Raw genomic sequence first — 24,036 nt, 5'->3', positions numbered from 1 at the left:
TATAATCACTGAATAAAACTTACTGTCATCTCTCCACCAAAACATTCAGAAGCCAGTTGAGCAGAATCAAAAGGTTTTACCTCAGCATCATTAAAAAGATACCTAAAATAGAGCATGTACTATTGATCAAATATACATGTACTGAATATCTCTATAACTATTTAAAAAATATTACGATTACCTACTGATATAAATATTGATCAAAACTATTAACATGAGGTAAATTCTAACGAAGCTCTTGTTTTGAAAATTCTAGTCTACTAGAAATTAGAAATTTTACAACATAGTCAATAACCACCCTAAAATTGGATAGATCGATTATAACCTAGGAATAACATAGAAGAGTTCATAGAAACTAAGAATAAAAAGCTTGCATAAACATAAAGTTGTTGGACAGAAAAGATTAAGAGATGGAAGAACTTTCAAAGATCAAATGCCATTTCAAAACATGATAAAAAAATGATTCAAAATATACTTGTGGAAATATTACTTAAATGGACGAAAAAGCAAAAGATACCCCAGATATGAAGGCTTGAAGAGAAATAGTTGAACAAAACTATTCTGCTAACTGCAGATCAATTTAGCAATGTACATTTTGTTAAAAGCAATATCCCCAATTCTTAGAATAATGCCTAGTACAAATAGAGTCTCTATATAGGAGACTCTACCTAACAACATCTGAAGACCAAAAATATCTATTAAGGACTGATTTAATGACTTCCAACCATTAAGTTGGTAAGAGATGGTAGGAAAGAAGATGAGTGTGTATGTTGGAAGGCAAAGGGAAACAGAGCAGACCACACAGGTAACTTCTAATTGGCATACATAAGGACTTTGTGGTCACACTACAGAAGACTTAGTGAACAGCTCTTGAATGAGTCAACACCTAAAGATAAGATTTGGAAGGTACAATATTGTCACTGACTCTATAAAGTTATATGCAAAACTTTGTGTGTGTTTATTAAGAGAACACTCATCAAATTCTCAAATCAGGAGAATAATTGATTCATACTGTCTTTTGAAAGTCACTTTTATTTTAAAAATTTGTCTGCCCCCTTTCCTAAAGAAAGTTTTTAGAAAACTGAAATCAGGAAACATATCTGAGGAGAAAACTATCATAAAGCTTATAGTTTAAAGACAGATTTTTTAAAATCCCAAGAATAAAATATTTTAAACTCACCATTTATTGTTTTTATAAGCATGTGGATTGACTATATCTCTGATGAAGCTATAATAGTGCCCACCATCTGCTGTTCCTGTATGAACAGTCACTCCTATTAAGTCATACTCATAGCTCTCTGTGTCTTTTGAATGATCACTGACTTCCTTAAAACCTGAAATGATTTACATGTCATTTGGCAATAATGATCAAATATCAAATGGCATTACATATCAAATGGCAATAATTTTGAAAACTGAATGCAGTGACACCTTAGAATCACTTTATGGACAGATATAGGAATACTTTATATAATATACTTTATGGACAGATACAGGAATAGATACTTTTTATATTAAAATAGGTACAAAACAACTCTATTTGCTAGTCACCAATCACAGCCTACAATTTTAAGGAACATTTATATAAATCATTGGAAAAATAACCATGTGTTAGTGCATTAACTATGGACAACCTCAATATAATATATAAATGTAAAATATGTTTTTTGTTTAATCTGGGTAGCCCTTTTGAAAAAGATAATACAAAATTCTTCATTCGAGTTTATCTTTACTAGGAGCAGGCAAACACAAGATCTGAAAAAGCATTAACATTTATGCCTTTTAGTCTCATGTTAAGGAATATGGAATACTGTACTGGTAGCAGGCTTATACTGTGTTATCAGTTAGTAGAAAACACTCTATATTAGGAGCTATATGTAGAAAAGAAACAAAACAAATGAAAGATATACTTCACATCCCCAAAGATTTAAATTTGAAAAGTATAAAAAAATGCTAGGAGAAAAACTACAAAATGGTCTAACAAGTTTAAAGATGATTTATGATTTGCAATCTCTAGTCCCAGCATCACACAGAAAGGAAAAAGTATAACCAGAAGCAAGTAAGTGAAAGCAGATTTGGTTAACTTGAGTGCAGTCTTAAACAGAAAAGTGAAGTGGCAATTAGGCCACTAACAGTGTCACAAGTAGCGGGCTGAAGAGTTCAATACTGTAGGACCAGAATCTGAATGCATCACCTGTAGCCTAACAAAATCCTTTATCTTGCCACAAATTTCTGCTTCTTCCATACATGGAAGCATCATGAAAAATACAATAAAGCACAGTTACTGGGCAGTCTTGCTCTAATTTTACAAAAGGTTTAGAAAGAGTTTCTAAAAAGTAGGAGATATATATACATATATATAGAGCTTACTTCTTAGCTTCACCTGTATTCTCAAGTATCTCTACTGGCTTACTGCCTACAACTTCTAAACATACTCAAATTCTAACTTGAAAAATTCCCTCCCTTAACTCCACATTCCTTCATAGCTACCATCACCATCTTCTCTCCTCTCTTCAAAGAAAGAGTATGCTCTTCTCTTGAAAGAATAGCCAACACTCATCTCTCATTTAGTTGAGAGTAAAACATTTACTGGATGCTAAGTCCCAGGCAATGGACTGTAAAGATTAAAATAGGGTTTTCTTTCCTAAATCTTAGAGTGGCTTCTTCAAACTTTAAAATTTTTAATCAGTAGAACTTCTTATACAAAGAAAACATTTCTAGGAACCTTCTTGTGTAAAATGAAACTACTACAGCTAAACAATGCAGGAGGCAAGAGCTAGATCCATTCTGCTTTTTTCTCCCACCTGTTTCCATTCATCACCTCTGTGGTCCTCAAGGAACATTCACAGAAGTTAAAAAATCACCAGTCTTAGAAAAGCAGCAACAATTTGGAGTAACTCCTTATGAACCAAGTGCCATCTTTAATTTAACTCACTGCAATCTGCCTGCTTATTGCAACAACCCAGTGAAACTGCTCTGATAAAAATAACCTAAAGACCCTCCAGATATCAAATTATTTTCCATCATGTTTTTACTGGAAATGGTCCTTTTCCTTAGCATTTAATACTTCTGACCACATTCCCTCTTAAGAGCTTGTGGAAATACTGATACCACTATTTACACAGCTGATCAAGCCAGAAACCTGAGTCATTCTTGACTTTCCCTCTGCCCTTTAGCAGCAGACTGAAATGTAAACTGCATAAGGGCAAAGACCTTGTTTTTTGTTGTCACTGTATTTCTATTACCATAAGAATAGCAAGTTACATGGTAGAGAGATATTTTCACTAACTTTATTGGATCCATTTATTCATTCAATCATTAAGTTCTATTAATAACTCTATCTTCATACACTTCTCTCCAACTCTAATGGTATATGCTTTCTCATCTAAGCTACCATCCTCTCTGTAGTTTACAGAGAGAATGGCCTCACCACATCTCTTTCACCATCCTCTAATCCACTTCTATTTCTGTAGTCAAAATAATTTTTTCTAGATCCTACCTGGTTATCTCTGTTGCCTGCTTAAAATCTCCCAATGGATTCACATTGAGTAAAGAGAAAATTAACATGGCCTACAAACAAAATGATCTGGCCATTGCCTTTTGCCTATCTCATCAATGCCCTCCTGCCTGTCCATTCCTCTCAATTTAGCTCTTATTCAAGCTCTGCTTAAATGTTATCATGAAAGTCCTCCCTGAGTCCCCTGTATCTGTGATACATTCACTGTTCTATTGACAACACATCATGTTTGTAATTCTTTATTCAGTAACATTTGCCAAATACTGGATTCTACAAGGTCAGGAACCAAGTTTATCTTGTTCATTAATGTTTTTCCAATATCTAAAAGATCATGTTAGAACATATCCTACTAGATGATGTGCCATATTGTCTTTAAAAATATTCTCCTAAGATTCAATTTAATTAAGTGTGTAGTTGATTACAACTTCATGACTGACTACCTTGTTATGGAGACTTACAATAAACATAGGCAAGAGAAAGAGATGGAAAATTACCTTCTTTTCTGTCACTCTTTCCCATAAGAAAATCTTCCGTATAGGGTGTCATATCCAAACGCAGTGGGAAGGAAAAGTGTGTGTTCACTTTCTCTTTCATCATCGTGACCATATTAAATGTATATCTCATCGTATTGAAACTCAGAATGCGAGGCAATTTCTTAAAACATGCTCTGAAAGATTTAAAAAAACAAAGCCAAAAAACCCTTTTTTGTTAAAAACACTGTTAAAAATTCTTTCAAAAGTACTTTAAGCTAGTATCATTTACATTTACTATACTTACTCCAATATTCAACTCAAGAGTAAATAGTACTCTAAATCATGGCTATTATTAAAATCAATCAATTAATCACCCTTTCTTACATGACTTTTTTCCAATCTGAAAAGGTTTTCCTGTGTCTAGATAAGGAAAATAAAAAATTATAGTAGACTGCTAAATACCATGAAGAACATACGTAAAGGTGCTATGGAAGCACAAAAAGAGTTCACATCATACTTTACTAGCAAGGAGGTCTTTGGTTGTTTTCTTTTCCACCTTAAAGTATTTATTTTTATGAATTAGAATTGAAAAGTTTGGCTGTATCACTTACTAGATGTATAACACTAAACAAGTTAATGAACCACCCTGAGCTTAATTCCTGATTTGTAAAATGGAGATGAAAGTGCCTGCTTCCCTACCGCTTTCAGAATGCTGCCTGGCAGACAGCATTCAGTAAGTGCTGTCCCTGATTACACCCACCACAGCAGCAGCAAGCCCAGCGGTTACAGAAATCTTACGGTATACCATATTGCTAGTTCAAATTTAAAGAGACAAATTTCAGTTTAAAAAAAAAAAATATATATATATATATATATAAAACTTGGACTTATGAAAAGTATGACTTCTGGGGAATAATTCTTCACTGCATGTGAGATCCTCGGTTTAAAAAAGAGCTTGGTTTAAAAAAAGGGGGATCTCACAAGCAGAAGGTAAAGAACTCATAAAAATTCATCATTATTGATTATTTGGGAGACTGGCAAATGATGAGGTTACAGAATTATAAAGGAGTCAAATTTTGAAGGGCTTTGTGTATAATATTAGAGTATAAATTTTACCCTGAGAGCTAAGAGACACTAAGGACTTGTGGTGGGCAGTGGAATCATACATTACGCCAGAGAATAAAAGATACAAACGGATCTTAGGAAATGAGAGTTTATGTTATAGACCTACTGAATATATGAGACACACAAGATAGTTGGGAAAACACACCAGAGTGGTCTTAATTAGGTAAGATGATTTGGGAATCATCAGCATGTCAGTAGAGATTGATGATTTGGTGGTAGATAAAGTTACTCAGGAAAGAATAAATAAACTGAGAAAACCAGAGGTTTGAAGATAGAATATGATCCCTGGTCCACTGCTGTTGAATACTTACTATGTTATTACAGACATCTACAAGTGTGAAAGAGTACAAGGGACTGAATAACACTGTTCCTGGGAGAAGTGAGCCGCTATTTTAGAAAAACAGTAGAATAATATCAGTCAAAAGAAGGCAAAGTTTCAAGAAGTAGGGAGTTGTCAAGAATGACAGATTTATTCAATAATTTCATTTATTCCATCTACATAAAGATATTCTCCAAAGAACATGATTCAGCCTCTCAATTTTCTTTATTGGTGCCTCATTATATTCCTCACAGTAACAAACTTTTAACTGACTCTATTACTGTGTCAGTCCTTAACTCTTACCCTAACCCAGTTCTTCTCATGTGAGTTTGTTTTCTCCCTATAACTGCTTGCACAGCTATGCTTTCTTTTGAGTATGTCCATATACAAATTTTTCTCTTGCAAGCAACTTTATTTCTGGAGACTGAGAAAAAGAGTATCATTTCTTTCATGCATATTTACCTGGAAAAATCTTCTATTTAGCAATCTTAATAGATGGCTTTTCATTCTCTGCCTTTCAATATGCACAGATCTATTTCATCTAGTAAACCCCCATTTGATCCAAAATTAATTCTAGATTCCACCTTCCTTGCTGTTTCTTACTGTCAAACAACTAAAATCAATGACCTATACTTGATGCCATGTACCCTGACAACCTGGCTTCTATAGCTACAACCTAACAAAACAGACCACTAACTACTTTTTTGGAAAACCTAATGGTTCTACTCAGCTGTCATTTTTTTCTGCCTTGTCTGTGGATTATGTCAACTGAGGAACTTCTGGAGATTCTCTTCCTTGGTTTGTGGGTTATCATCCTATCTTGACTTTCTTTCTTTCCTAACTTCAATTGTGCCACTTTTTCCTTTGTACTTTAAGATTGGCTTAGGACTCAGTCCTTTCTAACAGTTATGCTCCTTCTCAGATCATTTCTCTGCCTTTGTTCCCAGTAACTAACTGGGTAAGATTATCTTTCAATCCAATCTCTATTTGGCATTCAGTGCTCACCTGTAGGATTGAAACATCTTTACCCAACTACTTTGTCCTAAACTGGCTGTGTTATGGCTGGTTCTTAAGAAAAAAAATCTCTCACTTTAGAAATTCAGAGGAGGATGTTTTCAGTTCCTAAGCAGACCATTTATCATGCTCCACTGAGTGCACAGCAAAAGGCTAAACAATCAGACAGACCTTGGTAAATATTTAATAGGACAAAAATCTGAAAAAATTTAAGCGTGCTTTAAAGTATACCTGAGTGACTGAATGAAAAGTTGCTGCATGATAGTAAGCTCTAAGCAGCTGACTTTAATTTTACCACATACTTTTCATAAAGTTTTTAAGGTTAATTTATTCTTTTTCTGTTTTACTTCCATATGATTCATCAAAATGATAAAAATTACATTTCAAAAAACACACCTTTTTTCAGCTCGTACTTTCTTCCCACAATGAGAGCAAGTATACATGTTGTCTCCTTCTAAAGTGTCTTTAATGGTAACTTCATCAAGAGATTCCTGTGTATAACACCCAATTTAAATATTTCTTATTAGTGCTTATAGCATGCCAAAATACAAAATGCAACTATAAGTTGGGCAGAATGCACATAGGAAAACAAATCTTTTGAATAAACATGTGAATTCTTAATTTTAGTAAAGAATTGTTTTCTTTGTATTGATAAGATGCTCTATGAATTTTAATAAACTCTTCAAAAGTGCAAATATTTAACTTCTGACTGGGAAAAATCAGCTTTGTAATCTACCTTTAATTCTTATTTCAGTAGAATAGCAAGAAGGAAATAGATGAAAACATGGTGAGAGTTCACTTTCTCTCAAGATGATAAACCTGCTGCATACAAATAGTTAAAAGCAGCTAAAAGTCTAAAAAAGTGGACATACAACATTACTCACATAAATGTTCTTCATGTCAGCCACCTGGCACCTCACAGTATAAAACTCTTCAGCAGTCTGACTAACGTGTTCACAATCCTGGTCAATCAACAGTTAAAAATTGGAAAAGTTTTAAAGAAAGTTAAAATATACATTAAGAATTCCACCCCCAAAAAAACAAAGAACAGGTAGAGTACTTACCAAGGACACAACATTGTTTGTAATTACACCTCCAAACAAACTTTTGACGGTATTTTTCTTTAAAAAAAAAAACAAAAAACAACAACAAAGAAAAGTGAGTAATTAAAAATGGGCAAACCTGTACAGATTTCAAAGAAACTTCAGTATTCTGGAACTAACCAGTTCTGGAGACATTTCTTCAATTTTGGTAATCAGATCAGTAAAAAACTCTGTCATATCTTTCTGCTCCCCAGTATTCAGAGGCTGCTTATCCATGGTGTATGTCTTACAGAAGGGTCTAGGGTTATATGCTTTACATTCACTCTCCTGCAAAGGAGTACAGGGAGCAATGTGAAACAATCAAATAAATAAATCTAAGACTCAAATAAAAATAAAATTATCACAAGGTTCTTGAATAAACAATAAAACAACACAACAGGGAGTAAATCTACGAGAAAGGTTTAAAAAGTTTTCTATTTCATTTTTTTAAATTTTCATGTCATTTTCAGTTTAATATTTTTTGTGCCAGAAGATGCTTAAATTACTGTTAAGAAATTGTTATTTTTTTTTAAGTTTAGTAATTTCTAGGAAGGAATTTGGGACACAAGGGACACAGATTTGTACTGTGAATCATTAAAAAAAAAAAAAACCTTTGCAGGTTAAGTTTTCCTACATAACTTTTGTTCAATAGCTGTTTAAATACTAACAATGAAATTTTCTATTAAAGGGAGATTTAAAGTGCAATCAAAGGATGAGTAGTAATCTTTTAATTGTTAAAAATCTCACTTACTGAGTCCTTACTAAGTATCAGATGCTGAAAAATACAGAACTGAATACATTATCTCTGTTGTCAAGATTCTAATAGACGATACAAGTAACTTTTAATATAAGTGGCAGGAACGACAAAAAGTTACGGTGACTTGGAAACACTGGAATCTTTGGTCTCTTAGAGGAAGTGAAAACCAAGTTGATTCCGGGAGAAGAGAGGGAAGAAAACGGGTAACAGTGCTGAGGGAATAGCACTATAGCAGAAGGCACAGCATGAATCACTCCACACATGATGAAGCAACAGGTGATGGGCAAAGGCCTACCGTTATTAAACGGTGAGGCTGGATATGCAGGAGGATAAGAGAGGAGGTTGAAGGGAAGGGGCAAAATGCTCATGAACATGAATATTGTTCTGTTCACAATAAAGAACCACTGAAGAGTTTTAAGAAGCGGAGTAATACTAGAAGATTTGTTACTTTTTAAAGATTACTTTTACACTTTGGGGGGTGGGAGGAATTAAGAGGGATAAAGAGAAACTGGTCAGGAAATTCTAAGCATAAGGGGTAACCCTATGATGGAAAAAGGATCACACACAAGACATTCTTCAAAGGACAAATCAACAGAAGGTAGTTAACTGAGATATGACTATTAAAAGTCACCATGATAAAAAATGCCAGTGACTGACAAATTCGATTTGAAAAATAAAGAGTATATAGTCAGGACAAATCCAATACAAATGAACATCATTTAATGTTTTCAGCTTTGGTCGAGATTACATCTAATAAGTTTTCCATACATGGTTCTCAAACATACCATTAAATATGTAAACATTTTTTGAAGCTCCAGAAGAGTGGTCTTGTGCTTCATATCTTCTGAATACTGGAAATTAAGAGAAAGATTTTCATTAAAACATTCTGATGGTAGTAAATTAGGCATTCTATCAAAGAAAATACTACAATGTGTTTAACACAGTATCTGTTTTCATTCTTTCAGCTATTTGTAGGAAAAACACAGTTTATTCTCTCTTTAGCAATTTCAGCACTTTAAAAATTGGGAGTACTTTGTAATATAAATACTGCAAGGAAACAGAATAAAGAGATTTTTAAAAATTGCTTTCCCAATCAACACCCTTTTGGTGCAATGCTAGTTTTACAAGTTGGTGACTGTGCAACAAAGTTCAGATTTTCATTATATTAATAGGTGACATCTCACCCTCATCTGGTCATATCTTTATATTTTTGAGAACAGTAGATCCTTAACATTGCAGAGAAATACTGGCCAAACATTTTGAAAAGCCTCTATATATTCAAATATCATTAACTGATGATATACAGGTATGTGACTAGACTTATGCATTAGAAATTTAGTCCTGAACATCAGATTTAAAAGGAGATCCCAAATCATGCCAGGCACTCATTAGATATACTTTATTTCAAATATTAAAACTATGAAGTAGGTATTATCTCCATTTCAAATTCCTACCTGTCATATAATTTTAAAGTAGTTTTGACAGTCTCATGGAATAATAAACCTCCTATATGTCAGAAGTATACACTAGTTATTTGTGTCAATTTTGTGGGGAGTACAAGTAATATATGGCTCTGCTACTTAGCTTATAATCTTGAGGACACAATGTAAGAACAATGAAACGGGGATCTGTTCAATATACAGTTACTGCAAAATTATATGGTATTAAGTGCAATAGCAATTGACTAAAAGGAATCAACAAAATGGGCAAAAACAACTAGTATATTTCTGGCATTTAGGAGGCTTAGTATTTCATGAGATTATGAGCACAGTCACATAAAATGTATTTTCCAACATAGAACTGATACATGCAAACTTAATAATTCAGAATAATAAAATTATCAGAATAAAAGTTTTATATTTTCATTACTGGGGAATAAAGTTGGTTGAAGGACAGAAGTGACTGAATTCATTTAAGTAAAACCAAGGATATTTACTTAATGTACAATTTCTAAGTAAATATATACTGTACACATGTATGTATTTACTACTTAAAAGAATCAATTCACACCCATCAGGATAGTTATTACACAAAAAAAACAGAAAATGACAAGCAGTAGCAAGAATATGAAGAAACTGGAACCTCTGTGCACTGCTGGTAGGAATATAAAATGGCGCAGACACTAGTGTGCACTGCTGGTAGGAATATAAAATGGTGCAGACACTGTGGAAAAAATGGCATGGTGATTCCTCAAAAAGGCAAACACAGAATTACTGTATGATCCAGCAATTCCATTTCTAAGTATATATATATATAAAAGAAGTGAAAGCAAGTACTGGAATGGAAATCTATACACTCATGTTCACAGCTGCATTACAATAGCCAAAAGGCATAAACAACCCAAATGTGTCCATTAACAGATAAATAGATAATAAAATATGGTATATACATACAGGGGAATATTATTCAGCCTTAAAAGGGACAGAAATTCTGTTACATGCTACAACATGGATTAACCTTGAAGACATTATGCTAAGTGAAATAATCCAGTCACAAAAGGAGTAATATTGTATGAGTCCATTTATATGAGGCACCTAGAGTAGTCAAATTCATAGATATAGGAAACAGAATAGTGTTTGCAAGGACCTGGGGAAAAGGAGAATGGGAAGTTTGGTATTTAATGGGTACAGAGGTGAGGGAGCTGAAAAAATTCTGGAGACTGATGATGGTGGTGACTACAATGTGAATGTAATTAATATCACAAAACTATATACTTATAAATGGTTATTAATATGGTAAATTTCATGTTGCATACATTTCACAAGTGAAATACATGTAGCTTTAATATGTCTATGAATATCAGAAAAGGGAAAAATAATCTTTTCATATAAAAAATCAAGTGCCTAATTGACTACTTTCCAAAGTATCATCAAATTCTATTCTGTAAGAATTCTTCATGTAGAGTCAAATCTAAATTCAGTTTTTAACCAAAAATACCACTTTGGAGACTTAAAATTAACACATTTGTTCCTTCTGCTACACATTAATTCCTGAGAGTGCTGATGTCTAACAGGTGAGCATTGAAACCATGAAATATGGCCAAGTCACCAGGTAAAAAGAAAAATCACTAAAAACATACCTCTTTTTTAATAACTGATTCCATGAAATTATGCAGATGGTACCAGCAAATTGAGTCACAAAAATCTCCATATACTAAATGAAGCAATTATTCAACTATTTCTAATTATAATCAGTTTAGAAGATAAAAGCATTAATGTTAAGCTAAAAAGAAAACCCCCACATAAATATGCTATAAATTGAAGACCTGAAAGCATAATTTAAATATATTAAGGACTCACTGAAGGTATATAAAGAATTGTAATACCTTACTGGGGTTGGGGTAGAGGGAAGCAAGGACATAAAGATGACATAATGGAGGAAGACAAAAACCCAAACACAAGCATAAAGTAAGTTTGCCAAGAAATTATAAAAGCAGTGCAGAAGGCAAACTGAAAAATAGCCCATGGTAAAAAGGAATGAAAACTAGAAAGAGCAAGTTTAACAAATATAACATGAAGCAGAGCTTACCCAAACCAACTAGGCCCACATTTAAATTTACTTTGGGAAAAATATAAATGAAACATGTTCAGTGATTCTGGTAATTTCCCTACTTTGCTTCAGGCTTTGCTTATTTTCTACATGATTAAATTTTATTTTTTACTGAAAAGCTCATGTTCATTGTATACACCAAGCATGAATATTCTAAAACTTTATTTTCTTTTGAGAAAGAAAGAAATTATATATACAAGGTTATAATGTATATGTATTGAAATGTAAAATGTATTGTATTCAATACATTAATGTATTGGAATGTAGAAATAATTAAAATATGATAGCAAGTTATGTGATCGATTATCATTTTGTAATTCTTAAGTAATTTTATGAAATAATATTTTACTAAATTGAAATAATCAAGATTTATCAACAAAATAAAAAAAATTTTGTTTTATAGTTTTAAAGTGAGGAAAACTGTACCTTAGCAGTGAAGACAGCCTGTCTTGCCTCAGGTATCATATAAAGTTGCTGAATTGTGGAAGCCAAGTAACAAGTAGCTCCAAGGTTAGTGAGGCCAACAAATCTACATTCAGCACGGACATCTTCATGAGGCCAGTAGTCCCATTTGTAAGGTGCATGAGCTGCTGAAAAAAGAGGGAGAAAAAGATGTCCCCCAAACAAACTATTAAACAATACATTTTTCTTTTTATTAATAGCCACTACCTTCATCACTTTAACTAATACACACAAGATATTACATATGGTAATTTTTAGAATTAGTAAGAAAACATACTAAAACTAACTCATTATGTAAAAATCTAAAGGACTGTCAAAACTTGATTTTACTTGGCATTAAATTAACAAAACCTGCCAAAGTATTTCAGATACCTATAAAAAAGTTCTTCACAACTGTGTTTTTTTTTAAACAGCCAATTTTTACTTTTTAATGTCCCAGCAACAGTTTATCATGTTAAAGTGTGTGAACAGTGAATCTTTCTTTAAAACATGTCCTCCAAAATCTCATCTCTGCATATAAAATTTAGGAAGGTTAAAGGACAGGAAGAATGCTTACACTGCATGTGTTGTGCCATAACCCAATTGTGTATTAGCCTGTAGTTCTCAACAGATCCCTTTACCATTTCTACTAACAGATCATAAGCAGCAGCTCTTGAAGAATGTGACTTGCACTTTGGCTGTTGTCTATCTTTCAGACTAGGCAACAAAAACAGAAGATTGAAGATATCTCTTAAAAATTCCTGGAAAAAAGAGAAAGACCAAGTATATTATCTAAACTTGGATATTAGTTATATTCCAAATACAATGAGTAACTTACATAGAGTAAACTACATTACATGACAATCTACAACTTACTAAAAAGACTTTGAAAACTCAAAGTAGCATCATATACCATCATCTGAAAGTCTTTCCAATGTTCAGATTTCTAAAAGAAAATGGAATGGGTGGGGATCACCTTTATTCTTCCCTCCCTCTTGATACCTAATAGCCTCATTCTTACAGATTCCCATCAGCAAGGCTATTATTTTCTACGCCATTAAATGACCAAGTTTTTGTTAAGGACTCATTATTCCCAATCTTGACTGCCTATTTACTAAGTTTCTCCTTATTTCACTCTGAGTAATAATACCAGCTGCAGCACAGCAGCAAGAGCAGAAAAGCAGCACCGTAACTTAGCACTTGGAGGCGCCAGGTACTCTTCAATGGCCCCAAAACAGAGTAACAAAAAAGGTTAAGAGCCTTGCCTGGAGTCATACAATTGGAAGATGCCAGAATTAGATTTCAGATGCCTAACTTTAAACTTCTATACCAGTGAAGTTCAAACTGAGGTGCAAGGTTTTATCATGTAAAGCACATTCTAGAAGTACTTTTTCCTAAATTTGATCTGCCTGAGAAAGGGTCACCTTTCCTACCTGTTCTTTCTTAACTGGTCCTTTGCTACTTTACCAAAGAGAGTAAGCTCGTAGGCTCAAGAGATGGTAGACATCACGCACACGTTGTCACTCTCACTGATGGGAAAATTAAGCACATGCTGTACAATTCCACTGGGAAAGAAGAGTGTATCTGGTTTCCACCTGAGCTGGGCCCATGCTTTATATTTTTTTTTGCTGATTTCATTTCGTATCATCACGTGTTGATAAATGTTAGCCATGAGCACAAGCACATGCTGACTCCTTCTAGTGATCACTGAATTGGGGGGTGGTCTTGGGAACCTCTGACACAGGTACCAAATAAAGAACAATTTGAAATATTTCCCATTAATGACCTCAGCTCTTCTATCTCACTACTGTGAAAGAAAGCACAATGTATAATTTCTGATTTTGCAAAGAAAAGTTGGGCTCAGAAATACGGCAAGTGAACAGGGGCTTATTTCATATAGTTCACAGACGGATAATAAGATTGCATCCTGTGTAAAATCTTAAAATTCAGAGGTAAGATGACTGTCTTGGGGACACAAAGTAACACATTAACTTGAACCAGAAAATAAAGTCAAACATTACTTGAACTATCTGCCAATCAGTTTAGATCCAGAAACTGAATGAGGGTGAACATCCATAGTTCCAAAGCTTTGATGAAATGTACTTAAAAATTTGATAAAGTAACAGCATTTTACCAGGAATACAGGAGGTAAAGCATAATGAAATGAATATTTTCATTCTTCTTACCCTCAGTTTGCCAGGAAAGCAACTGTCTCTAAGTGAGAGTAGTGTGTATATTAACATATCTATCTGATAAATAATGGTGAAGCCATTTTGGTATACTTCACAGAAAGAAGAACCACAGACTGCTACCTGAGAGAGTATTAAAAATAGTTTCTGTTGACAGATCATAATTTGATTTTTATTTTTTATTATTTTTTTTTTTTTAGAAAGAGTAACATTTATTGCTCTCTTACATAAAGGACATCTTTTGTAGGCAGTTCAGACTCCATGACCTCAGGAACCCAGATTGCTTCTAGGTTTATATGCTGCTCCTCTTCAGATGTGGTCCTCATCCTTGTGATCCAAGATGAACTCTGGACATCACATACATGTTGCTGCACATAAGATGACTAAGGTATTGGCTGGGTTGAGGGCGATTTCTTTGAAGAAGAAAGTAGGATGAGGATGTTCTCAATGGATCATTGCAGGAATTTGGTTGAAGTAAACGGCACTCTGGTTAACAGCTGGTTCTAAATATGATGGTTAAACTTTCAAGGTCTTCATTCCTTAAATGTAATTCTTCAAGCAGGGTGGTTATGAACTGTGTGAACACCACATTTTCCTGAGAGTGTTTGTGAATGCCAAGAATTGGGGTCAGTAATGACAGCAACACCATAGCAATTAAGGTCCACTCTGCAGGTTTGTGTATAATATTTCTATTTGTTAATCTGAATGTTTGGACAAGATTTTTAAGCTGTGTGTAAATATCTCCTATTGTAATCTGAAGAGGTTCCAAAAGTCCAGGTAAGACTTTACTCAACTTTTCAAGTATGATGCGTTTTCTAATCTGGTTCTGAGAACTTGAATCTATCAGTGGGAAGGTGGGATCATGCTCTTCTGAATCTTGTGATTTGGTGGTTTCTTCATTCAAAATATATTGCCCTCTGTAAAACTCCCTGATCCTTAGATTTAATGTTTCAGTTTCTTTTTTCAAGTTCTTGTAACTTGGCAGTGGTTTAATGGCTGTATCTGAGGTCCTAAAAGGTAAAGACTCATCCAAGCTATTTTGAGATTCTGGCAAAGCAGGGGAATGAATATCTGGGTCAGAGTTTGTATCATCTTCATCAAGTTCCTCTTCAGCCTTCAGACTCACAGAAGCATAATTCTGGCCATATAAAAACTTCAACGTTTCTTCTGTCTTCCACTCAATCAAAGTCTCTTTCAGGACTTTAAGTAAGTTTGTCTTTGCAACTTCAGAACACACCTGTACCGAACTAGAAGCTGACCTAGAAACTTGATTTGATTTGGCAAATTTCCTCTTAAAATGTTCAGCACTTTTCTTACTTATGCCTACTAGGGTTATTTTTGAACTATCGTATTTATTTTCAGAATTCTCTGAAGCTTCTAGTTTTTCTTGCAAAGGCCTATTTGAAGAAATCTGAGTATGTACTTTCTGCAGAGGAAGTTCACAGGCAGCAGCTTTCTCCTGACTATCTAGTCTGCAGTTGCCTAACTGCTCGGTGACATCTATTATTGTTCGCTCTTTGTCTTCATGTTTGGAGTTAGATTTTTGACCAGCTTTCTTTTTCATTATGCACTTTTTGTGCAGCTGTGGTCTTATAGCTGTTGCATTTGGTCTGTTTCCTGGTAGAATGGAGGAAACAAAGTCTTGCTCATTATCACTGCTACTATCACTGTGAGTGCTAGAAGAACTAGATTCATAATGCTTCTTAAAATGGCCAGGATTGTCAACATCTGATGTTTTAATGGCTTCATAGCATAACTGTACTTCTATTCCAGAATGGCCCCTTTGTCCTTCCTGCAGCAGCTGAAAATCAGGATACCTTTCTTCTTCTCGAACCCATACCGGAGTTTTAGGAATTTGTGCTTCAAAAAACTTAGATGCTTTATAGCAAAAATTGCTGCAAAAACACTTTCTTTCGGTAATATCATAGACTTTATTGGTTTTGGTAGAAATTTTATATTTCTGTTTTGGTACAATTCCTAACTTCTTCTGACACAATGGATAACCGCAGAGTTTGATGATGGAACGTTCATCCACAACATCACTGTAGTGAGCAGGTGTAATGAACTTCCCACACTCCCTTAGGAATTCTTCCGTAATACTCTCTTCTAAAAGCTGTTCAACAATATGTAGAGCTTTTCTCTCAAACTCAATCTTCTTTCTCACAGCTGCTTCTAGTTCTGCCTTCCTTTTATAAGCATCTTCTTGTTTCAAGGCACTTGTTTGTTTAGTATCTGCGGCGTTTCGGGAGGCGCGGGGGGCCCGGGCCCTGTGGCGCGGGGAGCCGGCCCCGTCTCATAATTTGATTTTTGATATGTAATAATTCAAAGAACTAAGTAACACTGTTAAAACAAAAATCCTTCCATTCCCACCATAAACATTATGTGAACAAGGTTTACATTTCCATTATGTAAATAATAATGTTTCTCAGAATTACATCTGTAAAAATATGAAGTAGGAAGAGAATGAATGCATGATCACTGACTAAATAATATCAACAACTATATAAATTTTAAAAGCCTTATCCTTATTAATGCATGTTTTCAGTAAAATTTCATTTTAATGTTTCATACTTAATTGGAAAAACTAAAGTATATTTATGTTGCTTTGACTGCCTGTGTCCAAATAAATATAACATAATGATATTTAAATACAGAAGAAATTCAAGACAACACGTGGGCACAGGAAATAAATATTTTTATTTCCACAATTTCTTGGTATTATACCCTTTAAAAATACTTAAACTTGAAAACCTAGGAATCTTTAAAAATTTTTAAATCTGTGAGTGGAAATCTAGTTTTCCGAAATTCTTTATGTAAGAACAGTTTGAGGGTCCTCTCAATCTGTTACCAGAATTTTTGCTATACTATATATTCCTGATGTTATTTGGCTGATCAAAAGCTTCAAAGGCCCCCTCTTTAAAATTACTAATATTTTTTTTATTGTACATATAAAAATAATTTCCTGTGAACACAACAGATGGCTACCTAGCTTCCCAAAGTTCTACCAATATTTCTTCAGACTCAAGCTGAATTGAACTAACCATTCAATTTCCTGCACATACCCACTGGTTTCCTGTGACTTTTTATTTATATTCCTTTTTATGACTTAAATGTTCCCCTTTTCTACTTAGGAAAACTTAATCATTACAAGAGCTTTATGATCATCGAAGTCTTTCCTAAACATGTCAATACCATCTGATCTTTCATATCCCTGATGGTATCCCATTCACAGCTTTATTTGTGAGAGTAACTACATATATTGCATAAGGCAGGTTTCTCAATAATTACCTGCTGAACAAATGAACCATTAGATTGTCAGTTCTTAAGAATCAGACCTGAGTCTTTGAGGTATATGCAATAAAATGCCCAAATCTTACAGTATGATGCATTTTGACTTATGTAACCATTGTCCACATCAGGAAATCTCACTAGTTTTTTGTCTATGAGTCTATTTGTTTTGTTTGTTCATTCTTTTTTTTTTTTAGATTATACATGTACGTGAAGTCATATGGTATTTGACTTTCTCTAACTTTTTTCACTTAGTGTATTACTCTTTTTAAGTCCATCCATGTTGTCACAAATGGCAAGGCGTCATTATTTTTTATGGCTGAGCATTCCATTATGTATATGTACACATCTTTATCCATTCATCTACTATTGCTGGACATTTTGGTTGCTTGCATATCTGGGCTATTGTAAATAGTGCTGCAATAAACAGGAGTAGGGATGTCTTCTCAAATTAGTGACTGTGTTTTCTTTGGGTAAATTCCCATTAGTAGAATTATTGGATCTTATGGTTATTTCTAGCTTTTGAGAAACCTCCATACTCCTTTCCCTAGTGGCTTCACCAATTTACATTACCACCAGCAGTGTATAAGGGTTTCCTTTTCTTCACATCTTTGTCAACACTTATTTTTTCTTATCTTCTTGATATCAGCCACTGTGACTGGTGTGAAGTGGTATCTCATTGTGGTTTTGATTTCCATTTCCCCAATTAGTGATGTGGAGCATTGTTTATGTATCTGTTGGCCATCTGTATGTCTTCTTTGGAAAAATGTCTATTCAGAGCCTTGGCCCATTTTTTGTTCAAGTTAATTGTTTTTCTGGTGTTGGTTGTAATGAGTCTTTATATATTTTGGATATTAGTCCCTTATCAGATATATCACTTGCAAAAGAATCAGGAATGAGCCTTAATCATCCATTTGCTTGATACATTTATTTGCTAGATATTCTGCACAGGTGTATTTTTAAAAGTGAATTAGAAGATGGGAGGAGGAAGGAAGGGAAAAGAAGGGATAAAGAGAGAGGAGAGGCAGGAGAAGCAATAGTAGTAGTTAGTGGTGGTGGTGGTAATGGTGGTGACAAAGACCTTACATGACCCACAAAGCCTAAAATATTTACTATAAGGCTCTCTACAGAAAGTGTTTACTGACTTCTGAACTAAAAGTAAATTCTAGACAAAAATTTTTTAAATTCTTAAATAATTATGTAAAATCATTAAGTTAGAAAGGCATTTTAAGTATCTTGGAGGTAAGGAAGACTTAATATTACACCAAAACCAACTGCCTTAAACACCTCACTTGGATACCTAATTTACATTTCAAATTTAACATGTCCAAAATAGAATTCCTGATCTTGACATCTCTACTCTGCCCAATCTGATCTATCCTGAGTTTTCTCTTTCTTAGTAAATAGTATTATCATTCACTTTATTTCTCAAACTTTGCCATTCTTAATTAATTTCTTTCTCTCTCCCCTGCCTCCTCAAAACCCTATCCAAATTTAAAGGCTTATGATTTGTACCTTCAATAAATACCTCAAATCCAACCACTTTTCACCATCATCCCTCTCTGGAATCACTCCAAAACTCCCTACATGGACCCCTGACCAACACACTTGCCATCCTAGTTCTCTACCTAGAGTCTAAATCTCCACCTCGAGCATTAGTGAAGCAGTCAAAATGTTAATTAAAACCACATATCTCTCCTGTACAGTAGCTTCTAAAGGTATCTCATCTCACCAAACAACAATGGGAAACTAGTTGTTACTACACAAACTTTAAAACTTTCTCAATAAACAGTATTATTAAACAACAAAAAAACAACTATTATTTAACATTTTCTGGAGGGCCTAGACAAAATTAAACAAGTGAAAAGAATGAAGAGAGTTTAAGACTTAAAAATTAATAAGTAAAATAATTACTTGCAGATAATAAACTAAAAACAAATGGGAAATTTTTTTTAAAAAGGGAAATCAAAGACAATACTGAAGACAACAGCAAAGATAAATGAAAAAAAGAACTACCAACAATAAACAAATGTAAGATGGCCTGCAATCATACAGAAAAATCCTTATTACACTTAAACTAGCTAGAAAACATAACTGAAGAAAAGATTTCATTTCTGATGCCAGCAGAGAAGGTAAAATTCCTAGGTAACTTTATTCAGAAATGCTTAAAAATTCAAATTCTAAATGAAGACTTTACAGATAAGAACAGAAAATGACTGTTCTTACATAAATAAGAAGAAATATCCTGTTCTTGCTTATTAGGCAAGTTCAATATAATAAGATGTAAATTTTTCTACATCAATCTATACATTTAACATGACCCCAGTAAAAAAAAACTTGAATTTGAATTTTTCAAAGAATGAGGCAAAATGATTATAAAGTTCATGTGGAAAAATAAACAGCCAAGAAAATTCTGAAAAAGAAAAATGAAATGGACCATCTCTAGAAGATACTATATGAGAAATGAGGCATTTCTACAATGTGGATAAAAAATAAACTAGCCAGATATTAGGACAACTAGGTAGCTATCTCCCCATTTCATCCTTTTTATCTCAGTAAGTTTCCTACAGAACAAAATTAAATGTAAAATATAAAATTATGAAAATATGAGAAAAGAATAATTTTTAAAGTATAACAGAAAATTCAGAAGCTATGAAAAGATTAATAAATCTGATTATATGAAAATGAAAAAAAAATTCTGCTCAGCAGAACAAGCAAAACCAAAACTAGAGTTAAGACAGAAAAAGTATTTGCAATTCATATTACAAAGGGATAATTTCCTTTATATAAAAAAGTTGCAGATTAGTAAGAAAAGGACTAAATAAACATACATAATAGGAAAATGAGGAAAGTATTTGAGTAGGAAAGATAACACAAGTAAATGACCTTCATACACACAAGAAGCAGCTCAACTTTACTCATAATTACAAAAAAATTTTAAAAACTAGGAATTTTTCACCTGTAAGACTGGCATTAAAATATTTGATATTACACTGGGTTAACAGGAATGTGGGGAAAGACGCACTCGCTCACATACATTGTAGGTCAGACCATAAATTGGCTCAGCCTCCGTAGAGGGCAACATGGTTATACTGACAAAAATCTTGAAGACACCTACCCTGTGAACCAGAAATTATACTTCTAGAATTTTTTCCTTCAGATTTCCTAAGTGAGGATGTATACACTGCAATATCACTCATAATAGTGTAAGACAATGTTCATCATTAGAAAGCTAATTAGATATATTAAATATATTCAAAAAAGAATGTTATGCAGTTGTTAAATGGAATAAATTAACTGTATATATACTGAGATGGAAAATCTCTAATGTAGGTGAAAAAGGCAAACTATAAAACTGTATTTAAGGTTTTAATGTCTGTAGACAGGTACTGCTTAGCGGTTAAAAGCTCAGCCAAGTGAAGAGTCTGAACAACACGAGTAAGGGAAGTTGCTTAACCTGTTTATGCCTTAGTGTTACTTGCCAAAATGGGATTTAATAACAATATCTAGCTTATAAGGTCTCAAAAACTATGCCTAAGATAATTATTTGTATAAATCAATGAACAAAAGAGAGAAGGAGAAACAAATGACCTTGAAAAAAAACATGAATAATCAGGAAAAATAAGACTTTTGGAAATATTTACTACATATGTAATAGAGAACTGATATTTTCAAAAGAACTTTTACAAATAAATAAAAAGGAAAATGACAGAACACATACAGATTATCATCAGAAAATTCACAAGTTAATATAAATAGAAAATACATAATGAAAAGACACTCGTCTTCTAACAACAATTAAAGAAATAACACTAAAGTAACAGTAAGACTGGCAAAGATGAGAGTCACTTAAGGAATGTGGAGATGTCTGAGAAAGTGGCATTCTCATATAGTGTGGCTGAGAGTATAAACTGACATACAGTCTTTTGTAAACTTATGTTTTCTGATTAAAATTAATCAAATTCACTTTAAAGAATTTATATAGGTATATAATGGGACAGGTGTGCAAAGATGATCCTTACAGTTTTGTGGTATTTTTTTTTTTCCAATTTAGCAGCAACATAAATGTCAATAAAGATTAAATTATTTCCCTCTGTATTCAATTTTTAAAATTGTATTTTTTCCTTTTTTAATGTATTCATTTTTTAACATGAAGAAGATCACAGAATGGTATCACTTGAGGTTTATCTCAAGAATCTCTCAGTCTATTCCCATGGGGCACAGCCTTCATTCTTTTGCTTATTTCTGTGTTTCCTGACACAATCATTGCCTCAAGGAAACAATGCTCCAAACCATAACTGTCTCCCTGAACACAGGCAGTGACAAAAGTATTAATGGTATACTGAATAACTTAACCTAAAGAGTAATCAGACATTTGCTGGTACAGTCCTTAGGTGTTATCAAATACTCAGTAATACTTTTTAATACCTTTTATGTTAAATGGGCCTTTAAAATATGAAACCAGAAAGGCAAAAGATACACTATAATGACTGCTTACTAATTCCACTGTATAAGTTATTAATTCAAAAGATTCCAACCTACAGAACTGTACCATTAAAGTAGAGGTTGCCTTTCTATTTACAGTCACAGGAATTAAAACTTGTTTCTGCATTCTAAAGTCAAGCCTAAGATTTATATTTCTAGGGTTCATTTTATTCAAGGTCATTTCTCCTGCCAGTAATAAAGTTCTAGCAAACTTTGTTTGCATGATTAAGGAAATTTAACATATCCACATATAATGCAACAACAAAAAAAGTTTCAATCATATTTCATATACACATTTGGATGTCTTAATACCTACCTGTCCTTCCCTTGAAAATTTAAAGGGTGGTTTGTGTTTAATAACACTTGTTGCAAGCCTTAGGAGTCCTGTAAGCCCATCATCTTCAATATTACCATCTTGATGATCAAGGATCTCCCTGCTACAAAACAGAATACAAGCAAAACAAGATACTTCACATAATTATATCCTTTATCTTTCCTCAACAGTGTATGTCAATTTCACATCAAATTTTACCTTCGAATACAATCAGCCAAATGCCGTGCCAATGCATCTAGGTCGAGGAGTGTTGTCTTAATAGAAAGAGAAAATAAAAAATTCAAGTACATATTTTTACATTCAGTCAGTCAAAGATCATCAAAACAAAAAAAATCCTTTTAAGTAAGAAAAATTTGAATCTTCCAAATTCATTAATATACCAATTAAATCATAAATACTACAAGCTACTCTTACATAAGATGTCAGTTAATAAAACCATAGGTGTAAAGTAAACACATCATTAGTCTTTGAAAAAGAACCCTAGAATGTAGTAATTTCTGACAGTCACAGTAATTCATCAAAGACATAAGACTTGTTGTTTTATCTTCTCTTTAATGATCTTACTGAGACATCATCATAGACCATACAACTCACCCACTGAGGTTTGTTTATACCACCTTAAAACTAGGCTTTAAAAACAAACCTAAATGTACAGTTAAACAATTTCAGAAAGTTTTCTCATTATAGGTGAGCAACAAAATTACAAGAGATTTCATAAAACAGACCTTAAGAGGATTCTCAAAGAAACTCATATTGCTAAGAAGGAAAATTACTTTGACTGGCAAGCAAGAAACACTAGATTCCTAACTTCAAATAAGGCAACCCCATTAAAAAAAAATGTCTGGCATCAAGATTTAATGAATAATTAAATTAAAACATGATAAACATTAATTTTTATAATGAAGCAGAATAAAAACTCAGATGTAAACAGTTCTTAAATGTAAGAAGTTCAAGCACTACAGGATTTTTAAAATGTAAAGTGTATATATTGCCTTTTGATTAAAATACATGAAAAGAACTCAAGGAAGTATTTCCTAAATAATGTATCTTTCTAGTGTCCCTCATTTTTTCTGAGATCACTTAAATAGCTTAGTAAATGTATAAAGGAGAAAAAAAGTCCTTAAGTGGAAAATTTGTCTTTGAAATCAGCTTGTTTTAAACATTTCTTTGGACAAAAATATTTTTATCTAGTACAAGAAAATTAGTAGACTGCAAACTGATAGTGTTTCTTTAGCTTCAGATTTCTACTTGAATTGTAGTTTTACTTTAAATATTCAGAACTCCAAATCCACATGCTATTATAGAAAGCTGAATATTTAAAGTCTAAAATTCACATTGAAAATAAGATTTTACATACACAAATGTTACTCAGAAAAGACAGGAAATTATTTTTATGGTAACAGATGAAGACATTTCAACTAAGGTTGAAGTAAAAAGAAGAAAGGAATTAGAGCAGAACAGAA

General features: G+C 33.1%; 2 protein-coding genes across 8 annotated transcripts in view; both read right to left on the bottom strand.

The window, feature by feature from the left end:
- Positions 1-24,036, bottom strand: part of USP34 (ubiquitin specific peptidase 34) — a 289,427-nt gene that overhangs the window by 44,260 nt on the left and 221,131 nt on the right. For 6 of the 7 annotated variants that reach the window (XR_008995834.1, XM_057497160.1, XM_057497164.1 and 3 more), the window contains 12 exons: positions 22,772-22,827; positions 22,556-22,676; positions 12,855-13,038; positions 12,263-12,426; positions 9,073-9,138; positions 7,672-7,818; positions 7,513-7,569; positions 7,333-7,410; positions 6,845-6,939; positions 4,012-4,184; positions 1,181-1,334; positions 24-102 (listed from right to left, as the gene is read on the bottom strand). Coding sequence is in view for 6 of the 7 variants with exons in the window: in XM_057497160.1 (XP_057353143.1) it covers positions 24-102; positions 1,181-1,334; positions 4,012-4,184; positions 6,845-6,939; positions 7,333-7,410; positions 7,513-7,569; positions 7,672-7,818; positions 9,073-9,138; positions 12,263-12,426; positions 12,855-13,038; positions 22,556-22,676; positions 22,772-22,827 (1,374 nt within the window). In the remaining variant the exon portion in view is untranslated. The remainder of the gene's footprint in view (positions 1-23; positions 103-1,180; positions 1,335-4,011; positions 4,185-6,844; positions 6,940-7,332; positions 7,411-7,512; positions 7,570-7,671; positions 7,819-9,072; positions 9,139-12,262; positions 12,427-12,854; positions 13,039-22,555; positions 22,677-22,771; positions 22,828-24,036) is intronic. The other variant, XM_057497161.1, reaches the window with a different exon arrangement.
- LOC130679718 (putative RNA polymerase II subunit B1 CTD phosphatase RPAP2) lies at positions 14,931-18,036 on the bottom strand. Its single transcript, XM_057489122.1, has 2 exons — positions 18,018-18,036; positions 14,931-16,758 (listed from the first exon to the last, which is right to left on the bottom strand). The coding sequence occupies exons 1-2, from the start codon at positions 18,034-18,036 to the stop codon at positions 14,957-14,959; spliced, it is 1,821 nt and encodes a 606-aa protein (XP_057345105.1). The 3' UTR covers positions 14,931-14,956.

This window comes from Manis pentadactyla, chromosome 2 (genome assembly GCF_030020395.1).
Source record: "Manis pentadactyla isolate mManPen7 chromosome 2, mManPen7.hap1, whole genome shotgun sequence".
NCBI lineage: Eukaryota > Metazoa > Chordata > Mammalia > Pholidota > Manidae > Manis > Manis pentadactyla.
This window is presented reverse-complemented; position numbering and strand designations above follow the sequence as displayed.